Source organism: Bos javanicus, chromosome 12 (assembly GCF_032452875.1).
Source record: "Bos javanicus breed banteng chromosome 12, ARS-OSU_banteng_1.0, whole genome shotgun sequence".
NCBI lineage: Eukaryota > Metazoa > Chordata > Mammalia > Artiodactyla > Bovidae > Bos > Bos javanicus.
The window spans coordinates 16029256-16046785 of NC_083879.1; the positions used below are offsets into that span (position 1 = coordinate 16029256).

Sequence of the window (17530 nt, forward strand, 5' to 3'; positions counted from 1 at the left end):
ATGATCTTAGTTTTCTGAATGTTGAGTGTTAAGCCAAGTTTTCACTCTCCTCTTCCACTTTTATCAAGAGGCTCTTTAGTTCTTCTTCACTTTCTTCCATAAGGGTGGTGTCATCTGCATATCTGAGCCCAGCGTTTCTCATGATGTACTCTGCATATAAGTTAAATAAGCAGGGTGACAATATACAGCCTTGACGTACTCCTTTCCCTGTTTGGAACCAGTTTGTTTTTCCATGTCCAGTTCTAACTGTTGCTTCCTGACCTGCATACAGATTTCTCAAGAACAGGTGCAGGTCAGGTGGTCTGGTATTCCTATCTCTTTAAGAATTTTCCAGAGTTTGTTGTGGTCCACACAATCAAAGGCTTTGGCATAGTCAATAAAGCAGAAGTAGATATTTTTCTGGAACTCTCTTGCTTTTTTGATGATACAACAGATGTTGGCAATTTGATCTCTGGTTCCTCTGCCTTTTCTAAAACCAGCTTGAACATCTGGAAGTTCACGGTTCACATATTGCTGAAGCCTGGCTTGGAGAATTTTGAGCATTACTTTACTAGCATGTGAGATGAGTGCAATTGTGCAGTAGTTTGAGCATTCTCTGGCATTGCCTTTCTTTGGGATTGGAATGAAAACTGACCTTTTCCAGCCCTGTGGCCACTGCTGAGTTTTCCAAATTTGCTGGCATATCGAGTGCAGTACTTCCACAGCATCATCTTTCAGGATTTGAAATAGCTCATCTGGAATTCCATCACCTCCACCTGCTTTGTTCGTAGTGATGCTTCCTAAGGCCCACTTGACCTCACATTCCAGAATGTCTGGCTCTAGGTTGATGATCACACCATCATGATTATCTGGGTCATGAAGATCTTTTTTGTATAGTTCTTCTGTGTATTCTTGCCACCTCCTCTTAATATCTTCTCCTTCTGTTAGGTCCATACCATTTCTGTCCTTTATTGTGCCCATCTGTACATGAAATTTTCCCTTGGTGTCTCTAATTTTCTTGAAGAGATCTCTAGTCTTTCCCATTCTATTGTTTTCCTCTATTTCTTTGCATTGATCACTGAGGAAGGCTTTCTTATCTCTCCTTGCTGTCCTTTGGAACTCTGCATTCAAATGGGTATACCTTTCCTTTTCTCCTTTGCTTTTCCCTTCTCTTCTTTTCACAGCTATTTGTAAGATCTCCCCAGACAACCATTTTGCCTTTTTGCCTTTATTTTTCTTGCTGATGGTCTAGATCCCTGTCTCCTGTACAATGTCATGAACCTCTGTCCATAGTTCTTCTGGCACTCTGTCTATCAAGTCTAATCCCTTGACTCTATTTCCCACTTCCACTTTATAATCGTAGGGATTTGATTTAGGTCATACCTGAATGGTCTAGTGGTTTTCCCTACTTTCTTCAATTTAAGTCTGAATTTGGCAATAAGGAGTTCATGATCTGAGCCACTGTCAGCTCCCAGTCTTGTTTTTGCTGACTGTGTAGAGCTTCTCCATCTTTGGCTGCAAAGAATATAATCCATCTGATTTCGGTATTGACCATCGGTGATGTCCATGTGTAGAATCTTCTCTGGTTTTGTTGGAACAGGGTGTTTGCTAGATCCCACACATAAATGATATCATATAATAGTAATATTGTCTTTGTCTGACTTGGCATTCAGTATGACCACCTCTAGGTCCATCCATGTTGCTGTAAATGGTAGTATTTCATTGTTTTTTTATGGCTGAGTAATGATGCTTTTGAGCTGTGGTGTTGGAGAAGAGTCTTGAGAGTCCCACGGACTGCAAGGAGATCCAACCAGTCCATTCTAAAGGAGATCAGCCCTGGGTGTTCTTTGGAAGGAATGATGCTAAAGCTGAAACTCCAGTACTTTGGCCACCTCATGTGAAGAGTTGACTCATTGGAAAAGACTCTGATACTGGGAGGGATTGGGGGCAGGAGGAAAGGGGGATGACAAAGGATGAGATGGCTGGATGGCATCACTGACTCAGTGGATGTGAGTTTGAGTGAACTCCGGGAGTTGGTGATGGACAGGGAGGCCTGGCGTGCTGCAATTCGTGGGGTCGCAAAGAGTCAGAGATGACTGAGCAACTGAACTAACTGAATATTCTATTTCCTATATATACCACATCTACTTTATCCACTCATCTGTTGATGGACACTTAGGTTGCTTACATGTCTTGGATCCTGTAAACAGTGCCGCTCTGAACATTGGGGTGCGTATATCTTTTCAAATTAGAGTTTTTGTCTTTTCCAGATACTATATATTCAGGAGTGGGATTGCTGGATTCTATGGCAATTCTAGTTTTAGTTTTTTAAGGAACTTCCATACTATTTTCTATAGTAGTTGTACCAATTTACATTCCTACCAACAGTGTAAGAGAGTTCCCTTTTTTCCACACCGTATCTGGTATTTATTGATCTAGACTTTCCCATGATGGCCATTCTGACTGGTGTGACATTGTACCTCATGGTAGTTTTGACTTCTGTTTCTCTAATGACTAGCATTGTGGACCATCTTTTCATGTGCCTCTTGGCCGTCTGTATGTCTTTTTTGGAGAAATGTCTGTTTAGGTCATCTGCCTATTTTTTGATTGGGTTGTTTGTTTTTTTGATACAGTTGTATGAACTGTTCATATATTTTAGGAATTAAGCGCTTGTCAGTTACACTGTTTGCAAATATTTTCTCCCCATCCATGAGTTGTCTTTTTGTTTTGTGGATGGTTTCTTTTGCTGTGCAAAAGCTTTTAAGCGTGATTAGGTCCCATTTGTTGCTTTTACTTTTGCAAGTAAAAAGAGACTTATGTAAGAAAATATTGGTACAATTTATGTCAGAGAAAGCTTTGTGTTCTAGGACTTTTAAGATGTCATGGTTAAATGTAAGCCACGTTGAGTTTATTTGTGTGTATAGTATGTGGGTTATTCTAACTTCATTGGGCTACATGAGGTTGTCTAGGTTCCCCAGCATCACTTGGTGAAGAGACTGTCTTTTTTTTGGCTCCACTGTGCAGCTTGTGGGATCTCAGTTCTCCGACCAGGGATCAAACCTGTGCCCTGCAGTAGAGGTGCAGAGTCTTAACCACTGGACCACAGGGGAAGTCCTGAAGAGAGCTGACTTTCCAGTGGGGCAGCTTCTTCATGTGCTCATCAGCCCTCCTGCTTACGGGGGATGGGGGTGGGGGTGGGGGTGTGCAGGGCTGGGGGCAGCAGCGGTGCTTCAGGGCCAGGCCCCTGCGCACTGTGGTCCTCCAGGTGGTCAGCCCGAGGGCCACAGAGATGCATAGGCATCACGGGGGCTGGGAATGGCGGTGATGGCACATGGCTCCAGTCTGAGGCACTTTCCTCCCGGAATTCCTTTAGCTCCTTCATGTCAGCTTCCCACGTGAGCCCTCTGCAGCCTCTGTGAGTTTCCCCAGATGTCAGGGCTGCTGCTTGAGGTGACTCTGGGGTTGACTACCTTGGTGACCTCCCTCCACGGTGCCTGGCTGAGCGTTTTCCTCAGAAGTCAGTATAGACGCTGCCCTGCACGGCTCCAGCTTGTGTACTGGGAACAAAGACCACAAGCACCACTCCGCCCTTCTGCCATAAGCCCACCTCTAACCCGATGCCTCCCTCAACTCAGTTCTTCTCACAGCAGCTTTGGAAAGAAGAAACGTTTGAAGAGCATCAGGAAAAGGGCTGACCAGAAGTCAAGGTAGAGGCTGAGTTAAATTAGGTAGAAAATGGTCATTAAAAGTTCGCTCCTCTTTGATTTGAGTTTAAAAAAATAAATTTGATAATAAAGTATGGCTGCTAATGGGAAAGAACATTTCAAAGTTCTGTGGATCTCTGAGAGAGCAGGTGTGACAGGGTAAGAGCCTCATTCTCTTGAAGTATGTTTTTGATTTTGAATAAAAAGCTTTCTTTCCTTTCTTCTCAGAGAAAAAGTGCCCTATTTAATGATATCCGAGTGCTTAGGGAGTGTTTGCATTCTGACACGGTCGAGTAGTTCCCATTGTCATTGAGAAGCAAGTGAGGTATTGACAAGACAATCACATGGCCCGGATTTAGGGGTCAGTGCTAGGGCCTGCCAATGCAGGAGACGTAAGAGACACGGGTTCAGTCCCTGTGTCAGAGAGGATCCCCTGGAGAAGGAAATGGCAATCAACTCCAGTATTCTTGCCTGGAAAATCCCATGGACAGAGGAGCCTGGCGGGCTACAGTCTATGGGATTGCAGAGTCAGACACGGCTTAGTGACTGAGCACACAAACACACACACATAACAAAGAAAGCATAGTCATTGTTTCGTGAGACTCAAATTGCTATCCTGGTTTGTCTGACCTAATATCAAATAGTCCATAGGGTCAGGAAGAGTCGGACAAGACTGAGCCACTGAGCACGCACGCCAGTTTCAGACACTCTGTCCTCCTCCAATCATGTAATCCATTTGAAAAAAATGATCATGGGACACGAACTTCCTTTTCTGCAGATAATTTTGAGTCAAGCACTCAGGTAAAGTTGTTGCCAAGATTTCCTTCAAGTATTTTATGCAAATCGTAATTTTTAAAAATCTGTGTATATTTATTATTTATTTGGCCACGTGGAGTCTTAGCTGCAGCGTGCTGGATCTTCACTGCATCATGTGGAATCTTTTGAGGCAGCACATGGGCTCTCTAGTTGTGGTGCTTGGGCTTCAGTAGTTGAAGGTGCTTGGGCTTAGTTGTTCCTCGGCATGCGGGATCTTAGTTTCCTGACCAGGGATCGAACCTGCATCTCCTGCATTGGAAGGCAGATTCTTAACCACTGGACCACTAGGGAAGTCCCCCAAAATCATAGTTGTTATCAAGCCTGATTTGGAAGGCTAGGCTCTTTGTAGAAGCTTCCAAGTAGGTGGTCTGTGATGGAGCGGGAGAGACAGCTTAACACAGAGGTTAAAAGCACCAGTTAAACTCTACCACTCATTGGATGCACCCTTGGCCAAATTACTTAATTTCTCTGTACCTCAGCTTCCCCCCATGTGATTTGGAGATAGACTGTTGGCATTGTTCTGAGAATTTTTAAAAAGGCAATTTCGGTAAATCACTTAGCATGGCACTTGGCACTTAGGAAATGCTCAATAAATATATGTTAATTAGGAAACATATACACATATGTGGACTTCCCTGTGGCTCAGACAGTAGAGAATCTGCCTGCAATGCCGGAGACCCAGGTTTGATCCGTGGGGTTGGGAAGATCCTCTGGAGAAGGGAATGGCAACCCACTGCAGTATTCTTGGCTGGAGAATTCCATGGACAGAGGACCCTGGCAGGCTACAGTCCATGGGGTCGCAAAGAGTAGGACATGACTGAGCGACTAACACTACTACTACACACATATGTAGTTTTAACTTGGGTTCCCCAAAGAAGAGCCTGAGAGAAGGACTTCATACAGTGGTTTCTTTGGGAAGAGATTCCAGGAGGCAGGAGGAAGGGACAAAGTCACTGCCATTGGCCACAGGGTCCATCCCATGAGGCAGCCTAGGGAATCCTAGAGCAAGCCTCCCAGGATCGTCCCCCAAGAGCTGGGGCATCTGTGTGTGTTTAATGTCTGTACATACAGAGTGAATGAGCCAGGATCTCAGCTCAGTATTTTTAAATGAAATATAATACACTCAACATTAGTCTTATGGCCAGTTGTTTGTTGTGAAATAGGAATGCTGAGGGATGACATACGAAGAAATTTTTAAAAGCACAGGATTTTTTTAAAGGATTCCTTTTTTTATAATTTATTTTGGAGTGAGCTGGGTCTTAGTTGTCGCGCAGGCTTCTCTCCAGTTGCAGTGACCGGGGGCTACTCTCCAGTTGACGTGCGAGGGTTCTCATCGCGGTGGCTTCTCTTGCTGCAGAGCACGGGCTCTGGGGCTCGTCAGCTTCAGCAGCTGCAGCGCATGGGCTCAGTGGTTGTGGCTCCCAGGCTCTAGAGCACAGGATCAATAGCTGTGGTGCACAGGCTTAGCTGCTCCATGACATGTCGGATCTTCCCTGATCAGGAATCAAACCCGAGCCTCCTGCTTTGGCAGGTGGATTCTTTACCACTGAACCACCAGGGAAGCCCCCAAGCACAGGATTTTAATTTTAAATGGTTTCACTGCACAGAGTTGTGTATCACTGAGCAAGCTTTTTTCCTTTCCTCTGCTTTGATGGAATGATAATAATATACTATTTCCTAGGGAGAATTAAATGCATAGCATTTAACACAGTTCCTGGACATAGCATGCCTGCCATAAATGGTAGCTATTTTGTGGTTGTTCTGATCATTATTGTTATTATTGTATGCATAACTGGGACAGCAGAAAAGCACAGCCTGTGGGTTTCAGGATATGCAGCCAGCTTAGCCTAAGTCACAATATACCTGTAATTTATAGAAAGGGAACACAAGGTTCTCAGTGGCTTTCTGCCTTGGACTTCCTGGTACATCCTTGGCGAAGTCGTAGGAATTAGATCTGAGGGACCGTGGCGTCTGGCTACAAAGCTGGGCAGATGGCTAGACTAGCTGGCCCATCTTTTGTAAAATCTTGTATTGATCTGGATTCGGTTCAGTCTCTGTGGAGCCTTCCTAATGCCATGCTCACCCTCCCCAAAATGGTCGCAGTGGCCTTTCCCCTCCATAGAGGACACTCTCCAGTTTTGTCCTGGGGGGCCCTGCCCCTTCCACAGTCCAGTTTCTTCCAGCTGGAGTTCCTGGTACTGCCTGGAGACAGCCCTGCAGCACACAGCTCCCTCCTAATCACAGGTTCGTGATTAAAAATACATTAAAGGACCGAGAAATGATTAAGAGATACAGTGTCTTGCAAGTAAAACTGACATTTCCAGTTAGACCACAATTCTAAATGATCCACAGGGATCCTATTCATCTGCTAAAAACATCGGGCTGATCACAGATTGGTTTCTGATGGTGCTTTCATCCTGGGCCCCAGGTCAAGATGAAAACGTCACCTTTTGTAGCAGAACTTGACCCACCCTGCTATCTGAAAGTCTGGGGTTATGGCTTTGTGTCTTGGGTGATTTCACTTGCAGTCTCATCCCAGTCCTTTGCTATGTATTTATGCCAACAGTAGAGATGCGAGGAACACTGCCTTTTTAATGCCCCATGTTTTCCTGGCTAGTTGTTACCTTGCCAAGGTCCTAAGGACAAGGACCCCCTGGGAAGATGCCCAGCCTGTGTGGCTCACATTAGAGAGGCAGCATCTTTATCCAACGCCCCAGCCCCCAGCAGTGTGGTAGCATAGATAGAGCAGTGGGCCCTGCCCTGCCTCAGTTGTGACCCTGGGCATCACCCCTTTGGGTCTCATCTGTTTGAACCAGGACCTGGACTCTGTCTGGTTCCCTGAGCTTGAACCTCTTGTCGTTTAGTCGCTAAGTCGTGTCTGACTCTCTTCGACTCCATGGACTGTAGCCCACCAGGCTCCTCTGTCCATGGGATTCTCCAGGCAAGAATGCTGGGGTGGGCTGCCATTCCCTTCTCCAGGGGATCTTCCCAACCCAGGGGTCAAACCACGTCTCCTGCATTGGCAGGCGGATTCTTTACCACTGAGCCACCTGGGAAGCCCGAGCTTGAACCTACTATGCTTCAAAATCTTGGTCAGGTCCTTTTACTGCTGACCCTTCCCTCTTTCTCCCCCAACATCCAGTCTGAGAAGTTTGATCACTTGTCCAAGTTGGGCAGAAGAATCTTGGTACATCTTGTGCATCAGGAACATCTCTAAGGAGCTCCACTTGCTAGTGACGACAGCTACCATTTATGGAGTGTGTACAAGGTGCTGGGTGCTGTACTAAGCAGTTTATCTACATTATATTTCACCTTCATGACAAGCATTTTAATAGTTGAGGAAATGCGGGTTCTGGGAGGTCAAAGAGGTTACTCAAGGGAACTGACATCACTGGATCCAAACCCAGCTAGGTCTGAGTCAAAAGCCTCAACTAGAATGTTCCTCTTTTCTCTCCCATCTCTCCCTTTACCTCTTTCCTGAGGCTGGAGGTCAGTGACAGTTTGAGGGGGGAAGAAAGGATGGGAAACACAACACACGCCACTCTGCTGCGTGAGCCCCAGAGAATGACCAAGTCATCAGAGCTTGTCTGCCCCAAACTCTAAGACTCCTCATGTACTACTCACAGCCTTTCTCCCAAAACAAGTAGGTGGGCTTAAGCACCCCCAGCAGCCCAGTTCTGAAGAGAGACGGAGTGCAGTTTGAGGACTGGAATGCCCTCTGCCTGCTCCAGCACAGAAATGTGCTGCTGGCATTCACAGAGACAAGCAAACGATGTGTGTGTGTGTGTCTGTGTCTGTGTGTGTGTGTCTGTGTCTGTGTAGAAACTCAGGTAGAGTAAGGAAGAGCCCAGCCCTGTGGCCTTTCTTGGTGCTTTTTATAGACTTGCCTGAAGATAGTATCCAGGAAATTCTTTATTGGCTTAGAAAGGCCAGAGCCTCTCTCTCCCTTGATTTCAGGGGCTACAGGTGGCTCAGTGGTAAATCAGCTTGCCAGTGGTGGCTCTATGGTGGCTGGTGGCTCAGCCTGCCAATGCAGGAGACTCAGTTTCCATCCCTGGGTCAGGAAGATCCCCTGGAGGAGGAAATGGCAACCCACTCCAGTATCCTTGCCTGGAGAACCCCATGGACAGAGGAGCCTGGCGGCCTACAAGTCCACGGGGTCTCAAAGAGCTGGACACGACTTAGCAACTCAATAAGAACACCAAGCTTTCGTTAAGCATCAACCATCCCAACTAGCTCAGAGGCAAGGGACTTCCTCAGGGCAGAATGAACTGCAGGCAGAGAGAAAATGAATGTCCAGTTTCCCAGGGAGCCTGCAGGTTTTGCCCGCTTACCTCTCCCTGCCCTGTTGCATCTCTCAATGGTGTCACTCAGCCTCACACCCTCACCCCGATCAGATGTCCCTCACAGACCCGCTGGCCCTTGTGCTTACTCGGCTGCCGCTAATGAAAAGAAAGCATGCATACATCATGAGGACCCTTCTCTGGCAGGAGGAGAGGGGACCTTGTGGCAGGGCTCCTGGCTCTGCGGATGTTGGGCACCAGGGCACACGTGCCAGCCCGTGTCCCACCTGGCACGCCCATCCTCCCCCAATCCAGCCCCTCGCCCACTGCACTTCCAGGCTCGGAACTCAAGCAGGGCTCAGGGTTTTCTATGAAGTTAGGCAATAAGGACAAATCTGACTTTTACCTAGGGCAAGAAATTGTTCTATTCAAAACTCTCTTGAAGGCCAAGGGCAATTCACAAGTACTAAGGAACAGCAGGCCCGAGGCCCGAAGGAAGGGAGGGGCGGTGGAGGAAGACAGAAGGTGGAGTGGTGGGGAGACTGACTCCAGCTTCCGAGGAGCGGCTTTTAGCTTTTATCATAATGACCCGTGTTGACAATAACGGCTGCTGTTTACCGACTCTCTCCTCCACGGCAGACGTTTTCCTTCTGTGAGCTCATTTACTCCTTGCAGCCCCATCGAAGGTGGGCGTTCTTTCCTGCTTTTTATAGAGAAGGAAATGAAGCCTCTGAGAGGCGAAGTCATTTGTTCAAAGTCACCCATCGGCCACTGGAACAGTCTGGATTTGAGCTCAGCTCTTTCTGCCCCAAAGCCTGTGTGTTTTCGCTACACCCACTGCTTCACCCCCGTATTGATCTGGTAGATTTACAAACTGTGTGCCAAGGGCAAGATCTAATGCTCTATGCTTCTGACAGTGTATCTCTTTATCATTTGATTTTTAAAGTCTGATGTGCAGGCATCCACATAGATTATATTATTTTTAAAAGAATTTGAAACGGGAAAGAAAATTTATGGAAGGGATAGGAGAATAAGGAAGGATGGTGATAAAGAGGACTTCCCAGCTGGTGCTAGTGGTAAAGAACCTGCCTGCCGATGCAGGAAACATAATGAGATGTGGATTTGATCCCTGGGTCAGGAAGATCTCCTAGGGAAGGGAATGGCAATCCTCTCCAGTATTCTTGCCCGGAGAATCTTATGGACAGAGGAGCCTGGTGGGCTGCAGTCCATGGGGTTGCAGAGAGTCAAACACAAATGAATTGACTTAGCACTCCATGCGGTGATGAAGAGGGCCTGATTTGCTAAGGAAATGTGGCTCTGATAAAGGAGAGATGACAGGGTGTGTGGTGCAGCCCATGGGGTCACACTGGCTGGTCTAGGGCTGATGGGGTGCAGGAAGGGGGTCCCCGCAATTTCCTGCTCCCACAGCACGCACTCAAGCAAGGGGTGTTTAGTTTGGACTAACTGGAAGGCAGCCTGGGGCAGCCGGGGATCTAGGTCTGACCTTTGGCGACCTAACTTCCAGTTCCAATTCTGTCACAAAATAGATTGAGTCTGCAAGAGGGAAGTAGTGGGTTGAATAAAGATATTCACATCTTAGTGCCTGGAACTTCTGAATTACCTTAAAGAGCAACAGAGTGAATATTATATGACCAAAGGTGTGATTAGCCTTGCCTTGTGGCTCAGATGGCAAAGAATCCGCCTGCAATATAGGAGACCCAGGTTTGATCCCTGGGTCAGGAAAGATTCCCTAAAGAAGGAAATGGCAACCCATTTCAGTATTCTTGCCTGGGGAATTCCATGGACAGAGGAGCATGGCAGGCTACAGTCCATGGGGTTCCAGAGTTGGACATGACTGAGGGACTAAAGCTTTCAAAGTGTGATTAAATTAAGGATCTTGCAATGAAAACTAATCCTGGATTGTCCAGGTAGGGATAATCCAGATAGGCCCTCAATACAGTCACCTGTGTCCTTATGATATGGACACACAGAGGTGAGAAGGAGCCCATGTGACCCCAGAGGCAGAGGTGGAGAGATGAGGCCACAAGCCAAGGAACACAGGGAACTCTCAGAAGCCGGATGAGCAAGGAACAGATTCTTCCCTGGAACTTTGGAGGGAGCCTGGCCTTGCTGGCACCTTGATTTTGGACCTACAGCCTCCTGATTTCTTTGAGAAATAGATTTCTCTGATTTTGTGCCTCCCCATTTGTGGTAATTTGTTACAGCAGCTGTAGGAAATACAAGTCATTTCCCTCTCTCACCTCAGTTTCCTTGACTGTAGACTAAGAAGATTCAGCCTCCCAGTTCTGACATTCTCCCCATCATTCTCTGAGCTGGCGATCCCTGTGGGAGGGTGGGGCTCCATTCTCTGGGGTGGGACCCTTTCCACGTGACACCTTGTGTCTAAACAGGCCGGCTTTCCCCTCTGGGGAGCACAGCTGGTTGAATCCAGATGACTTTTTTGTTGTTGCTCAGCCGCCAAGTCGTGTCCGACTCTTTGCGACCCCAAGGACTGCAGCACTCCCAATCCCTCACCATCTCTGGGAATTTTGCCCAAGTTCATGTCCATTGAATCGGTGATGCCATCCAACCATCTCATCCTCTGTGACTTTGCCAAGAGTCAAATACCACCCCAAGACAGTTCATTTTTCTCTTATTGTCAATTGCTAGAAAAATATTCTGCCTTAACCTCAGGGAAGCCATCAAAATAATTCTGACCTCTCTGTGGATTTCAAAGAAAGCGTTCAGTCCCTGTTTTCTCCTTGCTTCCAAACAGTCCCTGCTGCTTGAGGGACCGTGGTGAAGGGAGGGCCACAAAATTTGCTTCAGGGGGCTACCAGAGAAAGGCAGTGCCGAGGTCGTGGGCTTACCTCACCTCCACACCGGCTTCAGCCTCCTCTGCCCTCCCCATCACAGCACACCGCTACCCGAATGGCCACCCGGAGCCTCCAGTTATGTGACTCGGGAGCCTCATTTACAATCACCATTAACCAGAAAAGCCGCATGACTGCTCTGTGCCTGCAGAGCCAAGTGTCATACAGTATTCACAGAAACCAAAGGGCTGGAGGCGGCGGCACGGGAAAGCCTTTAGACTGAAGCTCAGAGAGTGACTCAGGGACCATCTTCAGCCCCCCTTATCCTCCTCCACTGGTCTCCCCATCCCCCGCCCCCATTCCCTCCCTACCACCCCCATCTAAGGCGCTAATAGAGCCTCCAGCCTGGACAGCAAAGGAAGATGCTGACATGTCCAGGGAATGGGGGATGGGACCCTCAGAGGTGGCTGTGTCAGGAAGAGCGGAGAAACCCACACGCCGGCTACTAAACCATCTTGAACTGCCGGAAACTAGGCATTCAGGCTGAACACTCCAAGGCCGCCTTTACATCTCTAAAAACAACATCCAGGTCTTTAGCTTCCCTTCGGCTGCCTGCCGTGCTGTGTCAGTTAGTGAAAGCCCTGAGGCCGGAATGGGATTTCCAAAGGTTTCCTGAACAGTGGAGGCACTTGAGGTGAGGTTTGCCTTGGTTCTCCCTTAATCATCCCCTCCCCCAACTCCATGCAGCCCCTACCCCATCCCCACCGTCACTCAGCACACATCCATCCAGATGGCTTGGTCTCAGAATGAGAGGCAGGTGGATGCTGCAAGTCCTGGTACTAAAATGCCCTCATTTTGGGTTTAGTGTCTGCTAGGCTTCCCAGGTGGTGCCAGTGGTAAAGGATCCACCTGCCTGTGCAGGAGATGCAAGAGATCTGGGTTTGATCCCTGGGTCGGGAAGAGACCCTGGAGGAGGGCATGGCAACCCACTCCAGTATTCTTGTCTGGAGAATTCCATGGGCAGAGGAGCCTGGTGGGGTCACAAAAGAGTTGGACACAACTGAAGCAGCTTAGCATGCACGGGCACTTAAAGCCCACACTGTCCCGCATGTCCCGCCCACTGTGTGTGTGCGCATGGCTCTGAGTGTGTGTATGTGTGTGTCTGTCTATAGACTCAAGGTTAACGGGTTACAACAGAAAAGGGGTCTGGGGATTGGACCCACTGGATGGAGGCATGAATGGCGTCCCAGGAGCAGTAGGGAGGTTAGGGCCTTTGGGAAGTTTGCCAGAAAGCCTTTTGCAAGACTTGTTTCAGAACCTGGTTTATCAAGCGCTGTGGTTACAGGGAGGAAGTCTCCTAGCCAGCCCCGGCTCAGCGCCAGTCTGCTTGGGAAGTGCTGAGCTCTGACCCCAGAGGGGCTCCAGCGGACACTGCAGACCCTTCCCTGGAGAGGCCGGGGTGCACAGACTGGCCAGTCCACTCTTCAAAGGGCACCGCTGGAGATGGGGCAGGAGCAGAGAGGGCTGCCGGGGCAGGGCATTGTCCAAGCAGCGAGTGTGGATGGGAGAGGAGCCGGGAGAGAAAGGCTTTCTTGGTTTGTAAACAAGCGAAGGACAGGAGGGAGAAAGTGGTGCTAAATCAGGACATGAGCCTGCACCCTGCTCGGTGCAGCCCGTGGGCCACATTTCAGTGACCTCCATGAGCAAGGAAGCAGACGGCAGCCAGGCAAGATCACCAGCTCCTTGGCGGTCGCTTTCCACAGGCTGGGACGGAGAACTGGGGGGCCTGATCCCTTCAAGGAGCCACTTCTACAGGCAGAGACAGACAGACACAGGACAAGACAGGATGCTGTCTGCAGTCCATGGAGCCAGCTCTGCAGTGGATTCTTCTTGAAGAAGGAGAACCTCTTATTTCAGGCCAGCGACTCTAAACACCCCTTTTAAGAAGGGTGGGCTTAAGGAGTGTAATGGGTTTAACTGGGTTGTCTGCATTCCCCGGGAAGGCCTTTGCCTCCACTTAGAAGCAAGCTTCTAGAACAAGCTTGCTTGAAGGAATCCCAGGTTGCTGAGTAAAGCGCCATAATGAGATTGAGAATGAAGGTGACCTATAGAAGCATGGTAAATACACGGTTGTCTCTGCTCAGTAAGTGATTTTTGATTATAACTCAGCACTTGCCTCAGATCCCGAAGTACTGCTAGCATTCTCAGGAAAGAATAGGAAAGGACAAAGTGCAAAAATGCTTCCACAAAAAAAAACACAGGCTTCCCAGTTCCTCTTGGAAGCAACACACAACCTAGAAACTTGAAAGCAGGACTGCGGTCTCTGTGTCCGTGGTCACCACATCATGTACCGGCCTGTCGTACAAAGTGCGGGGAAGCACCGCAGATCAATAGCCATCCTGGTTTAACATGGCCACAACTATTTTTTTTTTTTTCTTTAAAAAAAGACTTTTTCTTCCTACATGGATTGCAGCTTTTTACATCCAAGGCATATTTCCGTGGCCTGTCTTTGGAAAGGAATGGTTGGAAGGAGCACTTTCTTTTGAGGTTTTATACACCTCTTAATATTCATGATGGAGCAGCAGTGTTCCTAGAGAATTGTGCCTTTAAAAGCTCCAAAAAAAGCTCCAAGCTGTTAGCTCTCAGGTTGGAGAAGCAGGTAGAACTTACCTGCTGGGCCACCTGGAGCATGGATGAGACTTTCACAGAGGCATCCTGGGCTGCAGAGGTCTGTCTGTACCTGGCACAGCCTCTGTAAATGCTGTGTGTCCTGTCGTACCCCCTGGTAACATAAGCATCCCTCAGTTTGATTTGTTTATCTGTGAGGACACTCATCTGAGCAGAATCTCTAAGTGGCTTTTTATGGGAAATAAAAAGTCAAATGAGTATGTACATGACAAAGTGAGCCATGGAAAACAGCTTCTAAAAGCACGTGTCACCTATTTTTATATTCATGCTTATATAGTTTCTAAGTTGGCTGAAGGCTTTAAGTAATAACTTTTGAAATTTCTAATGGAACCCTACAAATGATGTGCAATAATATAATTTGGGGGGTGGAGGGGAGTGTTAATAAAGCCCATCTACCCTGAGTATCCCTTCACAGCCTCATAGAGCCACGGAGGAGGCAGGCTAGAGATTCATTGGTTCATTCTGAAGATGAAGAAGGGAAGGCTCAGAGACACTGAGTCATTCAAGGTCACAGAGCTGGTCAGCACTGACCTAAGCTCTCCAACCCTGACTCTGGAATCCTGGGTTTGGGCAGCAGGACTGCCTGTCAAAATCCAGGCTGACATCACAGAAACAAGCACAGATGACTTTCAGTCCATCTCCTACCAAGATCTTAGCACCCTGTTTCCCCTCCATCATCAGCTGTAGCCAACGAACCATATAAATCGAAACTTTGGAAACACTAAGTCTCATAAACAATTTGTAAAAGTTTTAAAATGCAAAGCAGGAATAAACAGAATTTCTTGCCACAGGGAAGAAACAAATGTAAAGTGACAAAATAATGGGAGTTTGAAGGCGGTCTCAAAAGTAGTCATAAAATGGAATTCAGAATCATATTTTAATACGTACATCATACACTCACTTTGCCAAGGATGACTGGGAGTGAATTCCCATTTATAAAAGTAAGCCATGAAGGGAAAAAGAACAGGGGAATGAGGGGGAGAGGGGAGGGTGGAGCGAGAGATGGGGAGAGACAGAGCAGGAGAGAGGCAGAGCAGTTGAGATGGTGTTCATCACAGCTTGGATCCTGCAGAAAATCACTTCCTAGGTCCAGAGCACCATAGTGCTCTCAAGGTAATCCATCACCCTTCCATCCAGGAAGGGCCTTGGCATATGGCCCCAGGGGCTCCGGGCCGCTGGCCCTCCTGGGGACTTCCAGGAATTGTTGGGGGTAGGGGTGCGAGGAGGTACCCATTAGCACTGGCCTGCAGGGCTCTAGTTGAAGAGAGTCTGACTGCAGGAGTATATAAAGTGATGAGCAACAAGCAATAAGACCTGCCCCACAGCAGTGGTCAGAATGACAGATCTATGCTCGCAGAGACTTTTCCTTTGCTTAGCGGCACAGATGCCCTTTCCCCCCACCTCCCCTTCTTCTCTCAGCCTCGGGTATAATGAGAGCAACTCCCAAACGAGTCCATCGTTTATTCTGGGACGGAGCCCAGGCGGCTGCGACTTTCACACTGGGGTGCGGGGGAGTTCAGCTGCATCCTCGCACTGCCCCCTACCGCCCCCACTGCCCATCTTCCCTCCTCCCCTAGCCAAGGGGCTCTCGGTTCATTTCCCCGTCATCTTGGCGGGGGATGCAGAGCGGTCCCTCGAGCCCGTGTTGAGGCTGTCCTCTTAAAGGGCGCTGACCTAAAGAGATGAGAGGGCTGCAGCGCCTGCAGTGATCCCAGCAGTGGCGGCTCCGAGCGGGGTTCATTACAATGCTACTGAAACAATCTGCCTGCTCCCGTCCTCGATACACCAGGCGCATCGCGCATCCAGCTCTCAGGATGCAAAGAAGACGAGCTCCTACCGACACCCCCGCCCAGCGCCCCCCAGGCTGAGTCTGAGCACAGGGAAAACACACTTTGCAGAAAGCGCCCCCTCCCCAGCTCCCAGACCCCTGTCTGGTGTGGGAGGGTTGGGTCCCGTCTCGCGACCGCCCAGCCCAGCTAATTCAGGATCAGAGGGGGCTTCAGAAATCCGTGTGCTTCCTGCCTGCCTTTCCAGCACACGGGACAGCCTGCAATGTGGGTAACTTTTCAAACCCTCTCCTAAACACTTGCCCACAAGTATTTGGGAGAGGGAGGGGGACGCCCCCTACTCCCTCCAACACCCTCACTTCTGACACACACACACCCCCACCTCCGACTCCTAGGCTGACAGCGTGGGGTAAAAGAAATAGACGCTGACTCTAGTCTCCCCCGCCAGGCAGGGAAACACGCCGTCGCGAGAGCATCCACACACCCAGAGAGGGAGAAGGAGCCCAGCGCGGGCTCCGGGTGCCCAACACCGTCTTATGTAGCAGAGGGATGACCTTTGCCTGGAGCGCCCCGGGCTCCGTGGGAGGGTCCCTGACGCCACTCCCCCGCCCCCGCCCCCGCCCCCCTCCCCTGCCGAGGAAGGACTTGAACCCGAGCCACGGGCCACGGGAACATCAAACGGTAGCCAGCCACTCACCTTTAGGTCGTGCGTGGGGTTTACAACGCAGACAAGTTGCCCGGCGGCGGCGAACACCCGTTTAGCCTTGTTGTGCTGAAAGCGGAGGTGAATGAGATCTAACACAGCCCCAAAGCACTGGGTGAAGAAAAGCATCACAACTTTTTTTGGGTGATGATTGGCACAGGAAGGTGGCGGAGGAAGCCGTTAAGTCCTTGGGCTCTGGAAGGCGCGCAGCCTCTGAGACACTCGCTCCAGCCCAGCTTAGCATGCCTTCATATTCATCATCAAAATAAGACTGTTAGAATCTTGCAGCAGTGAGGCGGCCAATCAAAAGGACAGAAATGTTATCCTTGAGGTGCAGAGACAGCCAATAACAAATGCCTCCTCTACCGAAACTCCCTGATGAATTGAGCCTGGCGGAGAATGTATTATTGAACATTACCATAGATCAGCACATTGCATTTATCTTGTGATTACAGCCAACCATACATAATGCCGGGGAGATAGGCTGACAAAATTGATTGCTTAATGTGTCTCATTTATTAATTGACTTAATTTAACATGAGAGCCTTTCTTAATGCGCTGGCAAAAACGTGAAGCATTTAAACCGCCAAATAGTAAAACACCCAGCTCCAAAGTAGGCAGATGGATAAGGCAGATCGTGGCTCCGATTCACCAGAGCTGCTTGGGAGAAAATCAAATATTACAAGACTCCTCCAATTCCAGATAAGGATTTGGCAGCGGCAGAATCGTGCATCTTTCAATCTTGAGCTCTGACTCT

At 48.8% G+C, this 17530-nt stretch overlaps 1 protein-coding gene across 1 annotated transcript in view; it reads right to left on the minus strand.

The window, feature by feature from the left end:
* The window catches only part of SIAH3 (siah E3 ubiquitin protein ligase family member 3), a 71331-nt gene extending 54022 nt beyond the window's left edge, over positions 1-17309 (minus strand). The window contains exon 1 of the mRNA XM_061434559.1: positions 16768-17309. Within this exon, the coding sequence (XP_061290543.1) occupies positions 16768-16902 (135 nt within the window). The 5' untranslated portion in view covers positions 16903-17309. The remainder of the gene's footprint in view (positions 1-16767) is intronic.
* Positions 17310-17530: the final 221 nt, after the last annotated feature.